The following is a 22,998-nucleotide window of genomic DNA, read 5'->3' as shown; positions in this document are numbered from 1 at the left end:
CTCTTCTTCTGTCTGTGGACCTTAATAAAACATTTTTAATGCTGTTTTAATTGTTTTATCGTTGTCCAAAATATGGATATATGGTATAACATACAAAACTTTAGGTTTAGTTAAAGTCTGGGACAGTGTAGTGGTTATTTTCTTACAGTTTTCTTATGTTTATCAGACACTAATGACATTTTAACCCAGTTATTGAGCTCTTTTTCTGTCTGTGGACCTTAATAAAACATTTTAATGCTGTTTTAATTGTTTTATCGTTGTCCAAAATATGGATATATGGTATAACATACAAAACTTTAGGTTTAGTTTAAGTCTGGGACAGTATAAGTGTTTTTTCTCATGGTTTTCTGATGTTTAGCAGACCAAATTAGAATATTCTAGAAGGAACATGATATAATAGTTAACTTGGTTGCAGCCCGACACCTGATTGTTTTGATTCCTTATGCAAAAGTTAAATATTAAAGCATATTTTAACATCTTTACCTCCTGTCTGTGGGCCTCAATAAAACGTTTTTAATGCTGTTTTAATTGTGGTATAGTTGTCCAAAATATGGATAAATTGTACATACAATTTATACATACAAAACTTTAGGTTTAGTTTAAGTCTGGGGCAGTATAAGTGTTTTTTCTCACTATTTTCTAATGTTTATCAGACACTAATGACATTTTAACCCAGTTATTGAGCTCTTTTTCTATCTGTGGACCTTAATAAAACATTTTGAATGTTCTTTTAATTATCGTATCGTTGTCCAAAATATGGATAAATTGTATAACATACAAAACTTTAGGTTTAGTTTAAGCCTGGGACAGTATAATTGTTTTTTCTCATGGTTTTCTTAGGTTTATCAGACACTAATGACATTTTAACCCAGTTATTGAGCTCTTTTTCTGTCTGTGGGCCTTAATAAAACGTTTTTAATGCTGTTTTTATTGTGGTATCGTTGTCCAAAATATGGACATATTGTATAACATACAAAACTTTAGGTTTAGTTTAAGTCTGGGACAGTATAGTTGTTATTTCTCACTGTTTTCTTAGGTTTATCAGACACTAATGACATTTTAACCCAGTTATTGAGCTCTTTTTCTGTCTGTGGGCCTTAATAAAAGGTTATTAATTGTATATATTTGGTTTAAAAGGCTCCAGCCTGTAAAGTTGTCTGCACCATGAGTAATGACACACACACACTTGTGTTTACAATTCATCTTCTCATGTTAGCATGCTAACATCTGGAGCTAACAGGCTACCATGCTGGTTTAGAGAACCTTTGGGTTCCTCTGTAGTGTTCTAATGTTTGTTATTAAAGCGCTCGTGCATGTTGTTGTGCTGTATAAAGGTTGTGTGGAGGCTAACAGCCTAGCAGAGGCTGAAGGCCCGCTACATCCAGCCCTCACCCTGCACACTCAGCTTTAAAAAAAAAAAAAAAAAAATCCCCCAGATCCGGTTTATGGAGCTCCGGACCGGACCGGGACACCAGGGTCCGTCTGACCCGCTACAAGGCCCGAGGAGGGGCCGAAAACCTGCCGGGGACCCGGAGCACCGTGAGCGGGTAAGATGGCAGCCGGAGGAGCGGCGGCCTGTCACGGCTTACCTTCAAAGAACAAGCTGCGGTGGTTGTGGGCCATTTTACTCCATGATCCTCCGGGAGGCGGTCGGGAGCTCAGCGGGGACCAGCAGCAGCGGAGCGGCTCTACGGAGCGGACTGATCCGGTCCAACAGGAGGGGAAGGATTAGCGGGAGCACCGACCAACGGCCGGAAGTCCCACAGCTCAGGCTTCACAATAAAACAAATACATACCGTACATACAAAAAAAAAAAAGGTTTTTATTTATGTATTTATGGGTTTTTTTTGGAGATAATTTAGAAAAATGAAGTCATAGAAATAGAGTTAATTTATAAATAATAATAATAATGCCAATAATAAAAATAATAATAACAATAATAATAATAGTTAAATGCGGCTTTTCTCTTTAATATTAAAGAAAATTAGAACATTATAATAATAATAACCATACTACTAATGATGATGATGATGATGATGATGATGATAATAATAATAATAATAATAATAATAATTAAGGGGAAAGTTTACCGGGAGCAGTCCCACAGCTTCACAATAAAAGAAATCAACCAAAAAAAAAAGCTTTTTATTTATGTATTTAGATTTTTTTTCATTGAAGATAATTTAGAAAAATGAAGTCATAGAAATAAAGGGAAACTTTAAATGAATTTATAAATAATAATAATAATAGTTAAATGCAGCTTTTCTCTTTAATATTAAAGAACATTCAAGAAAACATGAACATAATGATAATAATCATAATATTTATAATAACAATAATATTTTAAATAATAATAACAACTATTATATTAATAATACTGATTATAATAATAATAACAATGATGATGATAATAATAATAATTAAGGGGAAAGTTTACCGGGAGCACCGACCAACCGCCGAAGCTAAGGCTTCACAATAAAAGAAATACATACCGTACATACAAAAAAAAAAAAGGTTTTTATTTATGTATTTATGTTTTTTTTATTGGAGATAATTTAGAAAAATTAAGTCATAGAAATAAAGGGAAACTTTAAATGAATTTATAAATAATAATAATAGTTAAATGCAGCTTTTCTCTTTAATATTCAAGAAAATTCAAGAAAACATGAACATAATGATAATAATCATAATGATAATATTTATAAAAACAATAGTATTTTAAATAATAATAACAACAATTATATTTATAATACTTGTTATAATAATAATAACAATGATGATGATAATAATAATAATTAAGGGGAAAGTTTACCGGGAGCACCGACCAACCGCCGAAGCTAAGGCTTCACAATAAAAGAAATACATACCGTACATACAAAAAAAAAGAAGCTTTTTATTTATGTATTTATGTTTTTTTTTATTGGAGATAATTTAGAAAAATGAAGTCATAGAAATAGAATTCATTTATAAATAATAATACTACTACTACTACTAATAATAATAATAATAATAATAATAATAATAATAGTTAAATGCGGCTTTTCTCTTTAATATTAAAGAAAATTAAAGAAAACATGAACATTATAATAATAATAACCATACTAATAATGATGATGATAATAATAATAATAATCATAATAATAATAATAATGATAACAATGATAATGATAATGATGATGATAATATTTATAACTAAGGGGAAAGTTTACCGGGAGCAGTCCCACAGCTACGGCTTCACAATAAAATAAATACATACCGTACATACAAAAAAAAAGCTTTTTATTTATGTATTTATATATTTTTTTTATTGGCTATAATTTAGAAAAATTAAGTCATAGAAATAAAGGGAAACTTTAAATGAATTTATAAATAATAATAATAGTTAAATGCAGCTTTTCTCTTTAATATTAAAGAAAATTCAAGAAAACATGAACATAATGATGATAATAATCACAATCATAATATTTATAATAACAATAATATTTTAAATAATAATAACAACAATTATATTAATAATACTTATATAATAATAATAACAATGATGATGATAATAATAATAATAATAATAATTAAGGGGAAAGTTTACCGGGAGCACCGACCAACCGCCGACGCTAAGGCTTCACAATAAAAGAAATAAAAACATTTTTTAAAGCTTTTTATTTATGTATTTTTTTTTTTTTTGTTGAAGATAAATTTGAAACATTAAGTCATTAATTTTACTTTTGTTACTGAATATAATTTAGAAACCTGAAGACATGGAAATAGAGGGAAACTTTTAATTCATTTATAAATAATAATAATAATAATAACAAAATATAATAATAATAATAATAATAGTTAAATGCAGCTTTTCTCTTTAATATTAAATTAAATTCAAGAAACCATGAACATAATAATAATGATCATCATAATCATAATACTTATAATAACAATAGTATTTTAAATAATGATAATAATAATAATGATATTGATAATTATTATAATAATAATAACAATGTTGATGATAATACTAATAATGATTATAATAATAATTAAGGGGAAAGATTACCGGGAGCACCGACCAATCGCCGGAAGTCCCACAACTGAGGCTTCACAATAAAATAAATCAACCCAAAAAAGCTGCTTTTAATCAATAAGATAAGATAGAACTTTATTAATCCCGAAGGAAATTCTTGTTCCAGAATGCTCCAAGGTACAAAAACAATTACAAAAACAACCTAAATATAGGATAATATAAGAAAATCAATTAACAAAATAGGCAACAATAACAATATATCATATAAATGTGACTATAGATATTTTAAAAAATTGTCAAAATAGAGTATTATTATTACTATTATACATATATATATATATATATATATATATATATATATATATATATATATATATATGTCATATTTGATGAAATATGAGACATTGTTACAGAAATATGTATGAATAAATACCTAAAGAAATTAAAAAAACACACACACATAAGGACAAACTAAACAAGTTAATAATAACAAAATAAATAAATAAGAAATAAAATATTTATTCATTATATTTTCACCATAATGTAATTATTACATACCATAGCCAGATTATAAGATCATCACATATATTCATTGATAAAATAATAAATGTCATGTGTGATTTTGTCCTGAAGAGACGCTGATCAGAGCTAGATGGCGATGTTCCTCATTAGAATGAATCATCATGATGTCATCACTAACTCTCTGCAGTCAGTTTATATTTACTGCTGCACACACACTCAGCACAGTCACTTCAGACTACTGATATACTGAAACATGTTGTACATTATATACCATGTTTATTATTTTAGACACATTTTGACATGATTTGCTGTGTTCAGATGATAAAATAGAGAGAAAGTTGTTGCTATAAAGCATTCTGTTGCTTCATCTAACAGCTATTTTCATTTGCAATTAATTTGTGGTTTTTGTTTTTATTATTTAGTCTATAAAATATCACAAAATTGTGAACAATGCTTATCTGAAATGGTTGGATCAATATATCAACTCATTGGGACATGAAGAAAAAAAACTGTGCAGCTTTATATATATATATATATATATATGTGTGTGTGTGTGTGTGTGTGTGTGTGTGTGTGTGTATGTATATATGAAGACTTTTTCTTCTGTTTTTTAGCTGTTCTATCCTTTTTTAATCCTTTTTATAATTAGACTGTTATGCTTTGAACCTGTAGCACTTTGAGATTTTCTTTCATGTAAAGGGCATTACAAATAAAATGTATTTTTATTTTTATTTTATTATCTGCACCTTTAATTATCTTCATATATTATGTATATTATAACAGTTTAAAATGTTTTCAATCAATTCTTTTTTTTTTGTCCATCCAGTTGTCTAAATCCTGAATATATTCAGTATATAAATAATATCAAAAAGAGCAAAAAGACACAAATTGTCATATTTTAGAAGCAAGAAACGTCAAAGATTTGGGGTTTTCTTGCTTGATAAATGACTTAAACAATGACACAAATATTAATTTTCTTATTTCTTTTTCACATGGGACAATGAATAGACATGCAATAGTTTGGTAAGAAAGTTTAACATATTGAGCATGGATTAATTTTACCTGTCTTGGACTTCTGATGTACTTATTTTTATTTTATTGTTTTTACTTTTATGTTTTATTATCATAAGATTGTTTATCTTAATTTTGCCCCTTTTTTCTTTTTTTTCTCTTTTCTTTTTTTTCTTAATTGGTTGTTAGTTTGGTCTTGTAAAAAATGTAAAAAACTCAATAAAAGTTGAATCATAAACATTTTTTTCTAATTTCTTCAGCACAAAAGGTTTCTACACAAAAGAAAGCTTAAACAGCTGTTTTAGTAGCATGTGTCATTTTGTGTTATTAGTTGTTACCGAAGAACCGGACAGATTCCTTTTGAATGCAATATCAAGCTATCTAGACATTTTCTATGGTTTTCTTAATAATAATAATCAAATTCATTATCAATAAAACCATGTTAAATGTCTAGATATCAACTCCTAAATTAAACTCGTATCAGCTATTTTGGTTGTTATCATTACATTTGTCCAAACAAATGTACCTTTAGTTGTACCAGACATTAAAATGAACAAGAAATTAAAGAAAAAAGGTGGTCTTATAATTTTTTCCATGACTGTTTATACACGGACTTTGTTGCTCTTTATACTAGACTTTCTTCCTCCTTTTTACTTGTCATACTTCCTACGGCCACTAGGGGTCGCCACCTTCCAATTAAAGTACATAAAGTGCTGCTGAATGAGCCAAACGTTAGTTAAACTGAAAATTTGACACAAAATGGGTCCTTTCTAACCCTGCAACACTTGATAAGAGTCTAAATGACACAAGGCCGCCTGGACCTGGAGGTTGCCGCCTGGACCTGGAGGTTGCCGCCTGGACTTGGAGGTTGTCGCCTGGACCCGGAGGTTGTCGCCTGGACCCGGAGGTTGTCGCCTGGACCCGGAGGTTGCCGCCTGGACCCGGAGGTTGTCGCCTGGAACAGGTGGTTGCCGCCTGGACCTGGAGGTTGCCGCCTGGACTTGGAGGTTGTCGCCTGGACCCGGAGGTTGTCGCCTGGACCCGGAGGTTGCCGCCTGGAACAGGTGGTTGCCGCCTGGACCTGGAGGTTGCCGCCTGGTACCTGCAAATCTTTTCCGACACAAAGCGTCCATATTCATAGAAACACTACCGCTGTCGTCTACAGGGGGCGCCAAAATCTACAAAATCAACATATTAACATATTAACTTATGTGAAAATTTGACACAAATGGGTCCTTTCTAACCCTGCAACACTTTATAAGAGTTGCCGGAGGTTGCCGCCTGGACCTGGAGGTTGCTGCCTGGTACCTGCAAATCTTTTCCGACACAAAACGTCCATGTTCATAGAAACACTACCGCTGTTGTCCACAGGGGGCGCCAAATTCAACAAAATCAACATATTAACATATTAACTTATGTGAAAATTTGACACAAAATGGTCCTTTCTAACCCTGCAACACTTTATAAGAGTTGCCGGAGGTTGCCGCCTGGACCTGGAGGTTGCCGCCTGGTACCTGCAAATCTTTTCAGACACAAAGCGTCCATGTTCATAGAAACACTACCGCTGTCGTCCACAGGGGGCGCCAAAATCAACAAAATCAACATATTAACATATTAACTTACGTGAAAATTTGACACAAATGGGTCCTTTCTAACCCTGCAACACTTTATAAGAGTTGCCGGAGGTTGCCGCCTGGACCCGGAGGTTGCCGCCTGGACCCGGAGGTTGCCGCCTGGACCTGGAGGTTGCCGCCTGGTACCTGCAAATCTTTTCCGACACAAAACATCCATGTTCATAGAAACACTACCGCTGTTGTCCACAGGGGGCGCCAAATTCAACAAAATCAACATATTAACATATTAACTTATGTGAAAATTTGACACAAATGGGTCCTTTCTAACCCTGCAACACTTTATAAGAGTTGCCGGAGGTTGCCGCCTGGACCTGGAGGTTGCCGCCTGGTACCTGCAAATCTTTTCCGACACAAAGCGTCCATATTCATAGAAACACTACCGCTGTCGTCTACAGGGGGCGCCAAAATCTACAAAATCAACATATTAACATATTAACTTATGTGAAAATTTGACACAAATGGGTCCTTTCTAACCCTGCAACACTTTATAAGAGTTGCCGGAGGTTGCCGCCTGGACCCGGAGGTTGCCGCCTGGACCTGGAGGTTGCCGCCTGGTACCTGCAAATCTTTTCCGACACAAAACGTCCATGTTCATAGAAACACTACCGCTGTTGTCCACAGGGGGCGCCAAAATCAACAAAATCAACATATTAACATATTAACTTATGTGAAAATTTGACACAAATGGGTCCTTTCTAACCCTGTAACACTTTAGAAGAGTCTAAATGAGCTGGCTCACAGCTTTATGGGCCATAAAGTAATCATAGTGCATGCTTTTTTTTCATTCTCCGACTCTTGGAAATAAAGCAAATAAGTGTTCCCCCTCCGAATGTTTAACTGTGTCTTTAACACTGACCTCCCATCCCACCGGTAGCTCTCTGCAGCTCCAGCCTCTCCAGGAGGAGAGCAGCACAGTTTCCAACAGAGTGTATATATAGTTCATGATAATTCACAGTGAAATGTGCAGAGCAGCAGGAGCAGCTCATTAGAGTGAATTGAGTCACAGCTTCCCTCTCTTCCATTAAAGCAGTGAGATTATTATCACACAGCAGCTCTCTCATTCATCCACAGAACCTCCAGAGGTTCAAATTAATGCAGAATTACAGATAAGAGGAGCGGGGTGAGAGCAGGAGGAAGTCTGCGTGTGGTGGAGAGTGGGAACACGTCCATTATTATTCTAGTGTTGCACTTTTAGCAGCAATGATGCCAATATCAGCCCACGTAATTAAACTCACAGGAATCCGTGGAATAGCCACGGATTCACTCAAATTTCCGTGAAACTGACACGGATTTCGCTACAATGCAAGTTAACCCTTTATCAGGCAAAGAACCATATTTGGTAACTTGAGTCTTGGGACATATATAACAGGAATCACATGGATTTCATTTCAAATCATATAAGATTCAAGCTTTCCTTTATTGTCACAGTATTAAAAAAGTATACAACTAAACGTATGTGTGCTTCTCCCTTTCTCAAACCCTCATTGTCTATCGAACTGTGGCCAAACAAAAACTAAAACAAAAATGTGACAACTCATTAAATGTCAGCGTTTGGTTGCTCAGCTTTCATACTTTTTACTAAATGTATGTTACTTACCTCAGAAAACTGAGCAGCGACTCCTTGGAGTGTCTGTTAGTCCAACCAAACACTGAAAGAGACATTTAATGAACAAAACGTTCAAATAAACTGTCATTAAGTGAAAATACAGTGAAAGGGTCAAAGTTATGAGACCAAACCACTAAACGTCCTCTTTTCTATCTGTATAACATTATATATAACTTTATTGACACGTTGCCGTGGATACACATTGCTCTGCTTCTCTCCTGATGACGGCTCGCCTTGTTAGTGACCTGTCAATCAAAGGTAGCCCCGCCCCAAATCATATGATTCTTTATCTTCTATTTTCTTCTAAATGGGGCCATTATTTACACTATTAACATCAGATTGTCTTGATTTTTTACTAGTGATTGAGACCATAGTGTTGTCCTAGAAAACATTTCTGAGTAGTGGGGCGGATTAGCTTAACAATCGTTCACTTTGTGATAAAAGCATGAAATTTGGTAGATGTGTTGGTGAATATGTTTCAAACAAATCTGGATATTGGGCCACCTCAAAAGCGCCCCCTAGTGGCCGTGGCAGGCATTTGTTATACAAATAAATCAATGATGAATAAAAACTGCCCTTTTAATAATACCAACTGGTGATGAATTGTATATTGTTGGAAAGCCTGATCAGTCACCTTTACAACGAGGTACAGCTTGTAAGGATCGTGCATTCATGGAATGAGCAACGGGGCTAAACGTGTGGGTAGCACCCCCCAAAAATGTGCATCCCCTGTGGGGCGGATTAGCTCAATAAATCACAAGAATTGTTTATTTTGTGATAGAAGCACACAATTTGGTGGATGTGTTGGTGGATTTGTTTCAAACAAATCTGTATATTAGGCCATCGCAAATTCGCCCCCTAGTGGCCATAGCAGTCATTTTCTTTATATTTAAATTATTTCTTAAAATATTTAAAAAATGTAAACTAAATATACAAACGTAAATTAAAAAATGTAAATACACATATTAAATTAACAAAAATCCAGTTACACACTCCTTCAGTTATTTTTCCTGCCCCACCACAATCGGGCTAGCCATCGAGCTAGCTAGCAAATGAGCTAGCTAGCATTTGCTTCCTGGGACAATCAGTGCAGTGGACTGTCCATCAAGGTATGTCTAAATATTTTATTTCACCTGTTATAATTATGAATAAAATATGCTATGAACATCATAAAGGCTACAGAGAAAAACAATCATCATGGGCCTTGGTGGAAAAGTAAATTAGCAAGATAGCAAAAATAGGTACTTAAGCTAGCTAGTTAGCTTGGAACATGTATCAGTGGCTGTCGGGTGTGAAAGCTTAATAAGACACTGTTAAATTATGTCCTGTGGAATGTGGACATCCCTCTCTGCACACACACACACACACACACACACACACACACACAGGCACACACACACACACTATATGTAATATGTCTCCTTTGCCCATGTGGTTCTTTTTTTCTTTTTTTTAAATGTATTTTATAACTCCATCACAGTTAGTCAGGCGGCTTAGGACCAGATTTGAGAAGAAAGGGACACGCCGGACAAAAGCACCAACATTTTTCCACATGCTCTCTATCACCATAGGTTTCACCTTTTGGTAGGAGCCACTTCATCAAGATTGCAGATCGGAGATGGCAGCCATATAAGCCATAAGCCATAAGTCTATGAGAACCAATATATCTTCCAAGCCACTTAGAAGGTCAATCTTGGTGTCAAAATATACATTTTCTGGGTCAAAGAATCATTTAAAGCTATTGAGAATATCACTGGATGACTCACTGTAAATCATTTGTTGATCAAGATCTGACATGAGATGAAAGCGTACCCTTGATTTTTTTGAGCAGTGTACATGGCAGCTAATCCACACTCTCCCGTGAACATTGATTCCAAACAGTTTCAACTCAGGATTCCCTGCTGCAGCACTTGAAGCGAGTTGCCCAGTCTGAGTGAAAATGAACATATCTATTTGATCAAATAATCATCTAGTGATATTCTCAATAGCTTTAAATGATTCCTGGACCCAGAAAATGTATATTTTGACACCAAGATTGACCTTCTAAGTGGCTTGGAAGATATAGCATTTCTCATAGACTTTATATGGCTGCCATCACCGCAATCTTGATGAAGTGGCTCCTACTAAAAATTGAAACCTATAATGATAGAGAGTATGTGGAAAAAATGTGGTGCTCTTGTCCGGCGTGTCCCCTTTATTTGGCTAAGCCGCCTGACTAAGCCACACACCTCAGTACAAGGATTTTGCCAGAAAGAGTAACCTGCTACAAGTAACCCTAGTAGAATTTTTAAAATGTATGATTTTTTTTTCTGTCTAAATGTGTTTTGTTTTTATTGTTGCAGGTCATACAATATTGAAAATTATTTTTTCTTTTTAAGGAGCAACAGAAGAATACAAGCCAAAGAGGAGGCCGTAGCCTGTGAATGGGAATATCAAGACCTAATAAAATGTTATACAAAGTTAATGTTCTTTTCTATTAGACTGTAATAAAGCTTTTGTCACTTTAACATGTCTCTAAATTATATTTGTGGTGCTGAAAACATGAAACAGCAGCTGTAGGGTAGGCAAAGCATTCCTCGCCAGTAACCACCGGCGGCCATTTTTAAAAATGGCCGCTTTTAAATGGCTATTTTTAAAAATGGCCGCCACAGCCATCAGAATTTTTTTTGCGATGGCCCAATTTCCAGATTCATTAAACATGTATTCAGCAATGAGTGTACCAAATTTGATGCTTTTATCAAAAAAAAAAACAATTGTTCAGCTAATCCACCCCACTACACAGGGGATGCACATTTTTGGGGGGTGCTACCCACACGTTTAGCCCCGTTGCTCATTCCATGAATGCACGATCCTTACAAGCTGTACCTCGTTGTAAAGGTGACTAATCAGGCTTTCCAACAATATACAATTCATCACCAGTTGGTATTATTAAAAGGGCAGTTTTTATTCATCATTGATTTATTCGTATAACAAATGCCTGCCACGGCCACTAGGGGGCGCTTTTGAGGTGGCCCAATATCCAGATTTGTTCGAAACATATTCACCAACACATCTACCAAATTTCATGCTTTTATCACAAAGTGAACGATTGTTGTAAAATATTGAGCTAATCCGCCCCACTAGAGGGAATAAATCAAGTGAGAAGTTTTTTTCATTTTGTATTGTAATGAATGGACAAAAATGCCTCTGCAGCCAAACTTAGCGCCTCCTGCTGGAATTTTTGGTAGAATGCAGCTTAAGGCACTTCCTGGTTTGCCTCCCTGCTCAGACCAGGAGGTTGCCGCCTGGACTCGGAGGTTGCTGCCTGGACCCGGAGGTTGCCGCCTGGACTCGGAGGTTGCTGCCTGGACCCAGAGGTTGCCGCCTGGACCCGGAGGTTGCCGCCTGGACCTGGAGGTTGCCGCCTGGACCCAGAGGTTGCCGCCTGGACCCGGAGGTTGCCGCCTGGGCCCGGAGGTTGCCGCCTGGACTTGGAGGTTGCCGCCTGGTACCTGCAAATCTTTACAACACGAAGCGTCAATGTTCATAGAAACACTACCGCTGTCGTCCACAGGGGGCGCCAAAATCAACATATTTAACTTGTAGTTTTGAGAGAGATTTTAAAGAACATGCTGTGTGTTTTAGGACTTTATCTGAGGACCAGTTGACTGTTTCTGAATCAACACCTTGTTCCACACTTGTTGTGTGGGTGTGTGAACGCGACCCGGCCCAGCAGCTGTTTTATTTCTTGATGAGGTGCTGATGTGAGAATAATCCTTCATCACGCCTCTGCATGTGTGAACATATTCAACTCTTTTGTGAGATTGGACATTTACAGGAACAAGTGAAACCCCAAATCTGTTTCCTGTTTCTTTTTGCCCTCACTTGACATTATGTGTTTATTTTTTAAGTGTTAACTTTTTTTTGTAGCCCTCTGGGGTCTGATATACCACATAATATTTAATTTACCCATGTTTGGTATTTGTTATTTTCTTAGCACAACTTCAACATGGTCTGACTATTATTTTTTTTTCACTTTAACCCACTTTATTAACCCTTTGGAGTTTGGGGCTATGTTGAAGGGTTTTAACTATTTTTTATTCTGCCTCCACAAACCACTTAAAAATGTTGGTATCATTTTTTTCAACACAACCTCACCTGATTATTATTTTGTCATTTTGACTTAGTGGATCAACATTTTGAACACAAATAAAACACACACAAAAAAATACAATAACCAGACACAAAAAAAAACATACACACATAATAATAAACACAGAAAAACACAAAAAATGACCGAAAAAAAACAGAAAAACACAAAAAAATAGACAAAAACACACTAAAAACACAAAAAATGGCAAAAAAACCCCAAATAAAAGCCACAAAAAAACGCATAAAAACAATTTTGTCCATTTTTTAATCGTTTTCATGTCTTTTTGTGTCTTTTTTGTGTCTGTTGTTGTGTCTTTTGTGTTTTGTGTTTTGTGTTTTGTGTTTTGTGTTTTTTGTGTCTTTTGGTCATTTTGTGTCTTTTTTTTGTCTTTTTTTGTCTTTTTTTGTCTTTTTTGGTCATTTTGTGTATTTTTTTCTAGTCATTGTGTCTTTTTGTGTCTTTTTTATAGTTATTTTGTGTATTTTTTTGGTCATTTTGTGTGTTTTGTTGTCATTTTGTGTCTGTTGTTGTGTCTTTTTTTGGTCATTTTGTCTCTTTTTTGTCATTTTGTGTCTTCTGTGTCTTTTATGGTCATTTTGTGTCTTTTTGTGTTATTTTTGTGTCTTTTTTTGACGTCATGAAGAAGTCATGCTCTGGCGCTTTCGTGGACTCCAGAGGGTTAATAATAATCCTTTGCTGTTTATTTGTCAAAGTATCTTCTATAAACCTGTCTGATCAGATCAGTGACATGTATAGCAGCAAACACTGACAGCTGACAACTTTCTAATAACACAGAACTCAAACTGTCACTGTTTCTCATTAAAAACGCCCAACTCGCTTTTATTGGTAACAAATGTTCATGTGATTAGATGTAAATTATTCATTTAGTGATTGGAAAAAAGATTCAAACGCCCCAGCTTCACTACAAACTGTTGAGACAGACAAGAGAAACAGTGAATAAAGGGAAGTTTACACCAGTTCTCTACAAGGTTTGTCGATTATATTTTATATTTTAGCTTTACTTGGGGTGTTACAGGTTGTTATAGTGGATGTAATGTTGTTAATGAGAATAGTAAACAGGACAGGACCCAATACTGAACCTTGCACTGCAAAAAAGCCAACTTGTATTTTTTGGGCCTCAAACAGTGATTTAAGTTGGTAAAACTTGGAAATATAAATTATTGACATTTAGGGCAATAATGTAAGTTAGCACAACAAAGGAAGCCAGTTGTCTGCTCAAAAACAAGTTGGTGAGTTGTTGTTACTTATATCTTTAAGTTGGGGTTCACAACAAGGGACAATAGTTCTGATAACTCTTATTTCTTTGTTGTGAAATGCGGGAAATCGGTGAAATTCTGTCATTAGCGAAAGCTAGCGGCTAACTGATGCTAGCGGCTAACTTTGCTAGCGGCTAACTGATGCTAGCGGCTACCTGATACTAGCGGCTAACTGACGCTAGTGGCTAACTGATGCTAGCGGCGCTGCTTGTTACAGCTACAAGAGTAGCCGTTAGCGTATCAATGCTAACTCAAAATTGTGGTAGCAACATTAGCTGACATTTCATAGCGGCGTTACAATCGTGCCAATTCAGCACATTGCAGAAGTTAGCAGAAGTAAGGATTAAAAGTTATTACAATGTAAAATTATAAGTTAGTACAACTTACAGTTGAGTTGACAAAAATCTGAATTCAGAGTTGAGCAAACTCAAAAACAAAACTTTAAATATTTAGTTTAATTGTCCAACTTAAAATTTTATCGAAGTTTGTTGCCTTGAAATTTTGAGTTCACCCAACTTTTCTTTTTTTGCAGTGTGTGGGACCCCCTTTGTTAAAAGAAGATATACAGCAAGGGACCACTGCAAAATGATCAGTTTTGCTGGTTTTACTATTTATAAGTATGTGTTTGAGTAAAATGAACATTTTTGTTTCATCCTATAAAGTGCTGACAACATTTATCTCAAATTTGAAATTAAAATGCGGGCATTTAGAGCATTTATTGGCAGAAAATGACAACTGGTCAAAATAACAAAAAAATATGCTGTTGGTATTTTCAGACCTCGAATTATGCAAATAAAACATGTTCATGTTCATTTTTATACAACAAAACACTAATAATTTAACTTAAGAAGAGTTCCGAAATCATTATTGGTGGGATAATCTCAATCTTTAATCACAGCAGTGGTTTTTATAACCTCATTAAGTAGAATGAGAATGTAGAGATGCTGATTTAAGAAACATTTGTCAGAGTTGTCTTAATTTTTTCCAGAGCTGTATATCTTCTTTTAACAAAGGGAGTCCCACAAGGTTCAGTATTGGGTCCTGTCCTGTTTACTATTTTCATTAACAACATTACATCCACTATAACTTTCAGATTTATCTCTTTTACATAATTAGTTTTATAAGTTTTCATAATTAATCATTTGGAAACAGCAGTTCAGACAAAAAAAGGAGTGTTCTTCTGTTGGTGAGGCTCATTTTTTTGGACATTTGGACATAAATCCCTTTGTTGTTCTGATCCAGAATGGAGAATATCCAACCAGCGTCTATTATAAAAAAAATAATACATTTAGAGTCTAGTCTGTGCAGTCTGGATCTCTTTCTGTTTCTAAGGCTCCATTATTGCATCAGATGGAAATTAAATTTCCATTTCAAACACATTTTATCTGATTTAAAACAAATCCATCTTGACATCTTTGGTATCTTTGGCGATTTCCACCAGAATATAAAGTTTGTGGCTTTCGAAGAACCAGGAAACAAAATGAGCTGCTAAACCAAAGTAACACAACCGATGCAAAACCTCATCAAACAGGCAGGAAGTGAGCCAAACCGAGGAGGAGGAGGAGGAGGAGGAGGAGGAGGAGGATCCCGGCTGATAGCTCAGCTGTTGGGGGTTTGTTAAAGCTTCAGTCAGTCAGTTCAGCTGCTAACACACACTGAGAGCACATGTTAAATATAGAGCAGAGTCTCACTGAGGACACAAAGACTCTGTCTGTCTGTTTAACTGGGAGTCTAACTGGGAGAGGACCAGTCAGACTGGGAGAGGACCAAGATTCAAAACTTTGGCAAGAGAAGAAGAGAAAGAGTAGAAGCTGAAGAGGAGTTAGAGGACGTTTCAGAAGTTAAGACATGAAGTCAGTGATGCTGTGAGAGACGACAGAAACACAAACAGGAGATTTTATCTGAGGACAGAACAGCTGAGAGACCAGGTAGGACATGATGTCATCACTCACAAACAGGTGTTTGTTTCACTGTCATTTATTATTATCATTTATTGAGTATAACTTGTGTAAAAAAAATTTAAAAATTGAAAAAATTTAATTGGTTGGTGGAAGAACAAAAAAATTATTTATCACATTTTATATATATATATATATATATATATATATATATATATATATAGTATAATTATAATAAAAATAATTTAAATAATATTGTAAAAAATAAAAAAAGTTGTGGGTGGAAAGACAAAAAAAATTATTTGTCAGATAATGAAAAATGAATAAGAAATGAAACAATGTTATTATTTGTCAAATTTTATAAAATTAAAAATAATTTAAATAAGATTGTAAAAAGATTTTAAATATAAAAAAAACCATGATGTCATCACTGACAAACAGGTGTTTGTTTATCTGCCAAACTTTATTTATTCAGTTTAACTGCTTTTAACGTGTGACCAATGTTGTTTTGAATGATTTTAATTGTTTGTTTTTATTTGTAAATGCATTTTCACTGTTTTAACTGTAAAGCGTCTTTGAGTAAAGCACTCTATAAATAAAATGTATTATTATTATTATTATTATTATTATTATTATTATTATTAATAATAATAATAATAATAATAATAATAATAATAATATAAATACAGTTATTACAAAAATCACAAAATTATTTGTCAGATAATATACATAAAAAATGATTAAATAATGTTTAAAAATAAAAAGGTCTTGTTAGCTAGTGTCAGCTAATATCAAATCAAAAATAATTTGAATAATGATTTTAAAACGTTAGTTGAAAAAAATTATGTTTCAGATAATGTTAAATTAAAAATAGTTTTAATATTTTTTTTAATGTTTTATTCATTGGTGTAAGAACAAAATATTATTTGTCAGGTAATATAAAATTAAAAATCATTATAATAAGGTTTGAAAAAAATGTGTTAATTGGTCAAAGGAAAAAATATATGTATCAGATAATACGTTTTTGAATCTATAGTTAAAAAATCCTTTAAAATTAAATTTAAATAGTAATATGTTTGTATATATCTATAGTTTTAAATTATATATTGTCTGACAAGGTGCTGAGATGATTTGTCGTTTAATAGAATTTTAATAATTGATTAATTAATTTAACAAATTAAAAATACTAATTTGAAACAATTTTATTTGTATTTTATATTGATCATATTAATTGTTATTTCTGTCAACAGTATTTTTGAAAATATTTGTATTATTTTTTTATTTTTCTCTTTTAACCCTTTTTTACTGGAATGAGTGAAGGTTGGGTGGGAGGGGCTCTGAGGGGGAAAATAACAAAATATGTGAGAAATATCTTCAGAAAAAGTTAAGATTTATTATTATTATCAGTAAAATGTATCTCTTGTATTAAAACTACATTATAATATAATGCCGACCCCTGTCCATTCTTGTAGAGAGACCCTTAAATTAAACTATATTTTTAAAGATGAAGTTTAAATCATTCGTAAATTACACATGTTCTAAAGTAAATTTACATATTTTCTGCTGCCTGAGATTCTCTTGATAAAAACAATAACAGCTGATGGAGTTTGGAGATGTTGTGCAGCAGTGTTGCATCATGGGAGTTGTAGTCTTTAGCACCTTATTGCAGCTTCTCCTGATTAACAAGGAGCGGAGGATGCAGCAGGAAGAGAATGACTCCATTAACTATTTAAAACCAATAAAGCTAATGTTAAGTAAGAAGTGTTGTTGTGGTGTGAAGTCTGAGCTTCCTGCTGGTTGACTCATGAGCTGAGTGACTCAGAGAGTTACGGCTTCTCTCTCAGACACTAAATGCTTGTTTCAGGAAGCTCCACATTAGAGGAGAGTAATTTAATAGATCTTTACCAGAGTAGTGAAGCTCTGCTGTCTGTCCCCGGGGGGACGGAGGAGCTCTTAGTGATCTGGAGCTGCAGAAGAAGAAGAAGACAGGACACAGACGGACTGATAGAGCTGCTGTCAGTCCACTGAAATATCTCAACAATTAACTTTTTTGGTCATTTTTCTGGTAGTTTTGTGTTTCCTTATAGTCATTTTGCGTCTTATTTTGGTAGTTTAGTGTCTCTTTGTAGTCATTTTGTGCATGTTTGGTCATTATGTGTCTCTTTAAAGTCATTTTTATTTATTTTTTGGTCATTTATTTGGTAGTTTTGTGTTACATTGTAGTCATTTTGTGTCTTATTTTGCTCATTGTAGTTTGTTGCGCCTTTTTCTTTAATCATATTGTGCTATTTGATACTATTATGTGCTATTATGTCTCCTTATAGTCATTTGGTGTCTTTTATTTAAGTCATAATGTAGGTTAAGTAGCTTTTAGGGTCTTTTTTGCTTATTTTGTCATTTCTTTTGTCATTTGTCATTTTAAGTCTTTTTTGCAAATTTTGTGTTTTGCTCTGTCGTTTTTATGTGTTTTTATTGGACATTTTGGGTCTCTGAAAAGTCATTTTGTGCAATTCTGGTCATTTTTTGGGTAATTTTGTGGCTTTTGATAGTCATTTGGTGTCCTTATATGGTCGTTATGTGTCTCCAAGTCTGTTTGAGGTTATTTTGTGTCTTTTTTATTAGTTTTGTGTCCGTTTTTGCAGTATTTTTGTATTCATTTTTAGTCAATTTTTGGTTTTGGTGAAAAGCTGCAGTTTATATGTTTATATGTCTCTTTGTAGTTATTAGGGCCACGGGGCAATCGCACCGGGCACTGGTCCCTACAGCAATAGCTGTAGGGACCAGTGCCCGGTGCATTGAAGTGAATGGGACGGCTGAAAAAAAATGAGCGAAATAGAACAATAATTGTAGATTTTTAAACGTCTACTTCTCCGGCATAATTTCACCTAGAGACTCCATTTAAACTTTAAACAGTAGACACAAGTCTTGTGTATCGGTGTATTAATCCACGTTTCGATAGGTCATATAGTTTTTTATCAATCCCTGTTCAATGACCATGATCATTTTTGGAGAAATTCTGAGATTATAATGGGTGTGTATTGCACGGAATGTTCGTGTCACAGTGTGTGACATCATCGCCAGAGTGTAGAGGGAGAGAAAAAATTGTCAAAAAATAAATTTGAAAACTGCGCTCCAGGCCACAAATTCCACTCTACAGAAATAATTTATACATAGAAACGTAGGAAAATTAGTCTTCTCCCTCACAATCCTCTGGTAAAGCTGTCAGAGTTATAGTTTGGGCGTAGGACGCACAGATGTGCCACCAACACCACCAACAGCCTCATTGGCTCCCATATTAAAAATGCAGGAAGATTTCTGAAAAAGGGAGATGTAACAGTTTTTTTAGATCGCTCTAACAAAGCTATTTTTTCAGTTTTCTGAAAAAAAACAAACATATGTAGACGTTCAGGAAGAACTCAGGACGCTCAAAGTGAAGTCGGATCAATGATAGGTATTATGGTTTTGCCAAAAATGCTTTCTGTTCGAGGCCAGAAATTCCAGTCTGTCCACCTCTGGCTGCTGTCACTGTGTCGGAACATTCAGGTGGCAGTTAATTCTGTTGATTGCTCTGATCTTTGCTGTGATTACAGTTACACACGTGCACACACACACGTGCACACACACACACACACACACACACACACACACACACACACACACACACACACACACATTTCAAGTCTTATGGTCATTTTTTTTGGTAGTTTCTTGTTTGACGTTTGTCGTCATTTCGGTGGTCGTTTTGTGTCTCTCTCTGTCGTCTTTTTGTGTTTTTTTGATTGTCTTGTTTCTCTTTTCACATATCAAGAAAATAAGAGTATAAAAAAAGGTTTCCTCCTCAACAGTCCCTCCTATTTAAGGAAGTATTTGAGGTTATTAAAGTAGTAAATTTGAGCCCTGAGAGTGAATTTTATCTGATGTTTTCTGTAAGAATCAAACCTGTGAGTTTGTCCCCTGAATGTGAAAAAGGTCCCCGTTAGATCTACATTACCTCTGAACAGTAAACAGGAGCTGCTGTTGTCTTACCCAGCATGCTTTGCTCCGCCCTCCTCTCCTGGGACCTCTCTCTCTCCATTAATACTCTTTATTTCCACTGTTTTCTTTAAGTTATTTTGAAACAGAGAGGCAGAATTATGGAGCAAGGGACTATTTTTAACAGAATACACAAACTTTAAAAAACGCCCTCTGAAAGGGTAGATTTAGTGCATTTTGGGGTTATTTTTTGTCTCTTTTTAGTCTTTATGAGTCTTTTAAGGTCTTTTATGACCATTTTGTCGTTTTCATTTTGTGTCTTTTTTGGTAATTGTGTGTCGCCCTGTAGTTCTAATGTGTCTTTTTGAATGTTTTGTGTCTCTTTGTAATGACTTTGTGTTTGTTTTGGTCTATTATTGAACATTGGACATTTTTTATGTCTCAGTGAAGTCATTTTGTGTAATTCTGGTCATTTTGGGGTAGTTTTGTGTCTCCTTATAGTCATTTTGTGTCTTTAATTAGTTAACATTTTTGCAATTTTTGTGTTTCCTTTGTGTCTTCTTTTGGTCATTATGTTATTTCTTGTCGTGTTTTGTCTGTTTTTTGGTCATTTTGTGTGTTTTTTGGTTATTTTGTGTGTTTTTTGGTCATTTTTCTGGTAGTTTAGTGTCTGTTAAAAGGAATTTTGTGTATATTTTGGTCATTATGTGTCTCTTTAAAGTCATTTTATTTCTTTTTTGGTCATTTATTTGGTAGTTTTGTGTATTCTTATAGTCATTTTGTGTCTTTATTTAGTTGTTTTAAGTCATTTTGTGCACATTTTGTGTTTCCTTAAAGTTATTTTGTGTTTCCTTAAAGTTATTTTGTGTCTCCTTTTGGTCATTATGTGTCTCCTTGTAGTTTTTTTAGGTAATTTTATGATCACTTTGTCATTTTTTTTTTTGTCATTTTGTGTCTGTTTGAGATCATTTTGTGTGTTTTTTGGTCATTTTTCTGGTAGTTTAGTGTCTGTTTATAGTAATTTCGTGTATATTTTGGTCATTATGTGTCTCTTTAAGGTCATTTTATTTATTTTTTGGTAATTTATTTGGTAGTTTTGTGTTTCCTTATAGTCATTTTGTGTTTTCTTTTGCTCATCGTAGTTTGTTGCGTCTTTTTGTTTTATCATTTTGTGTTATTTGATAATTTTGTGTCTCCTTATAGTCGTTTTGTATGCTTTTTTTAAAGTCAGAATTTGTCTCTGTTTAGTTTTTTAGGGTCTTTTTGGATTATTTTGTAATTTCTTTTGTCATTTGTCATTTTGTGTCTTTTTTGGTAATTTTGTTTTGCTCTGTAGTTATTATGTGTGTTTTTATTGTTTTTTGGTAATTTTTCTGGTAGTTTAGTGTCTTTTTATAGTCATTTAGTGTCTGCTTTTGGTTCATTATGTGTCTCCTTGTAGTTGTTTTAGGTTATTTTATGATCACTTTATCATTTCTTGTCATTTTGTGTCTGTTTGAAGTCATTTTGTGTGTTTTTTGGTCATTTTTCTGGTATTTACGTGTTTCCTTATAGTCATTTTGTGTCTTTTTTTAGTCATTATGTGTCTCCCTTTTAAATCATTGTGTGTCATTTCTGGTCATGTTGTGTGTCTTTTGTCTGACTTTAACACTCTGTGATAGTGTAGTTGTGTGTGTGTCAGCTCTTATCCATCAGCAGGTTTGTGTAGAAGGTGTTGGAGCCAGAGATCTGTGATTATGTTCTGGTGGAGATCCAGATGTGACGTTCTCCAACACTCAGCTCCTCCAGGAGCTCTGAGGGGGTCACCACGTTATTTTACTTCCACATGTTGTGTGAATGATGTGTGTGGGCGTTTCTGCTGCTGATCACCATCATCACCTTCACATGATCGTTACGTCACCACATCATGATTGGGAGGAGCTGCTCAAAGCACCATATCTGACAGATCTCTGTCTCCAGTGACTCTCTGTCTCTTTGTCTCCAGGACTCATTAATCATGTTTACGGCTCACAGTGTCAGACTCATGCAGAGTTAAAGTGACGGCAGATAGAGAAGATCTTCTCTTATTTGGTGTTCAGATGAGTTTATGGCATGGGTCTCAAACTCGCGGCCCGAGGGCCAATTGTGGCCCTCGTGACGATATTTTGTGGCCCCCACCTTGATATGAAAGTTTAATGTGAGTTTTATATGAATGGCACTTTACCGTGTTGTGTGTGGAAGGTCCCTTTAATTACTTTTTATGGTAATTTTGTGTCTTTTTTTGTTAATTTTGTGTCTTTTTTTGTTAATTTTGTTTCCTTTTTGTTAATTTTGTGTCTTTTTAAAAATAATTTTGTCCTTTTTTCATAATTTTGTGTCTTTTTTTGTAATTTTGTGTCTTATTTGGTCATTTTGTGTCTTTTTTTGGTAATTTTGTGTCTTTTTGTTATAATTTTGTGTCTTTTTTAGTAATTTTGTGTTGTTTTTTTGGTCATTTTGTGTATTTTTTTTTTGTAATTTTGTGTATTTTTTTGGTCATTTTGTGTCTTTTTGTTATAATTTTGTGTATTTTTTTTGGTAATTTTGTGTATTTTTTTTGTTTGTTTGTTGTTAGTTTGAGACCCTTGGTTTAGATGCTGCCTTATTATCTTGCTCAGAAAGATGCATGGGTGGATTATGAGACAGCAAAATGGTTCATCTTTATAAAAGAGCAATATGGAAACTTGTCACTGACTTTTGCCTCTTTTGTTGCAGTTTTTTTGCATCTATTTGTGTTAATTTGGGATGTTTTGTGTCTCGATGTTATTACTTTGTGTCCATTTTGGGTCAATTTGGGTCTCTTTTTTGGTTTTGTGTCTCTTTTACATCATTGTGTCAGTTCTGCAGTCATTTTGTGGAATTTTTTTTTGTCTTTCTGGTTGTTTTTCTTTTTTCTTTTATTATTTATTTGTG

The 22,998-nt window shown here is 34.3% G+C and overlaps 1 protein-coding gene across 2 annotated transcripts in view; it reads right to left on the bottom strand.

Annotated features, from left to right (window-relative positions):
• The window catches only part of senp6a (SUMO specific peptidase 6a), a 44,601-nt gene extending 42,888 nt beyond the window's left edge, over positions 1-1,713 (bottom strand). For both annotated transcript variants that reach the window (XM_059355819.1, XM_059355820.1), the window contains exon 1: positions 1,590-1,713. In XM_059355819.1, the coding sequence (XP_059211802.1) occupies positions 1,590-1,623 (34 nt within the window). In that variant the 5' untranslated portion in view covers positions 1,624-1,713. The remainder of the gene's footprint in view (positions 1-1,589) is intronic.
• Between the last annotated feature and the right edge of the window lie 21,285 nt (positions 1,714-22,998).

This window comes from Centropristis striata, chromosome 18, assembly GCF_030273125.1.
Source record: "Centropristis striata isolate RG_2023a ecotype Rhode Island chromosome 18, C.striata_1.0, whole genome shotgun sequence".
Classification (NCBI taxonomy): domain Eukaryota; kingdom Metazoa; phylum Chordata; class Actinopteri; order Perciformes; family Serranidae; genus Centropristis; species Centropristis striata.
Note: the sequence above shows the minus strand (reverse complement) of the source record. Positions and strands in the feature narration are given on the sequence as shown.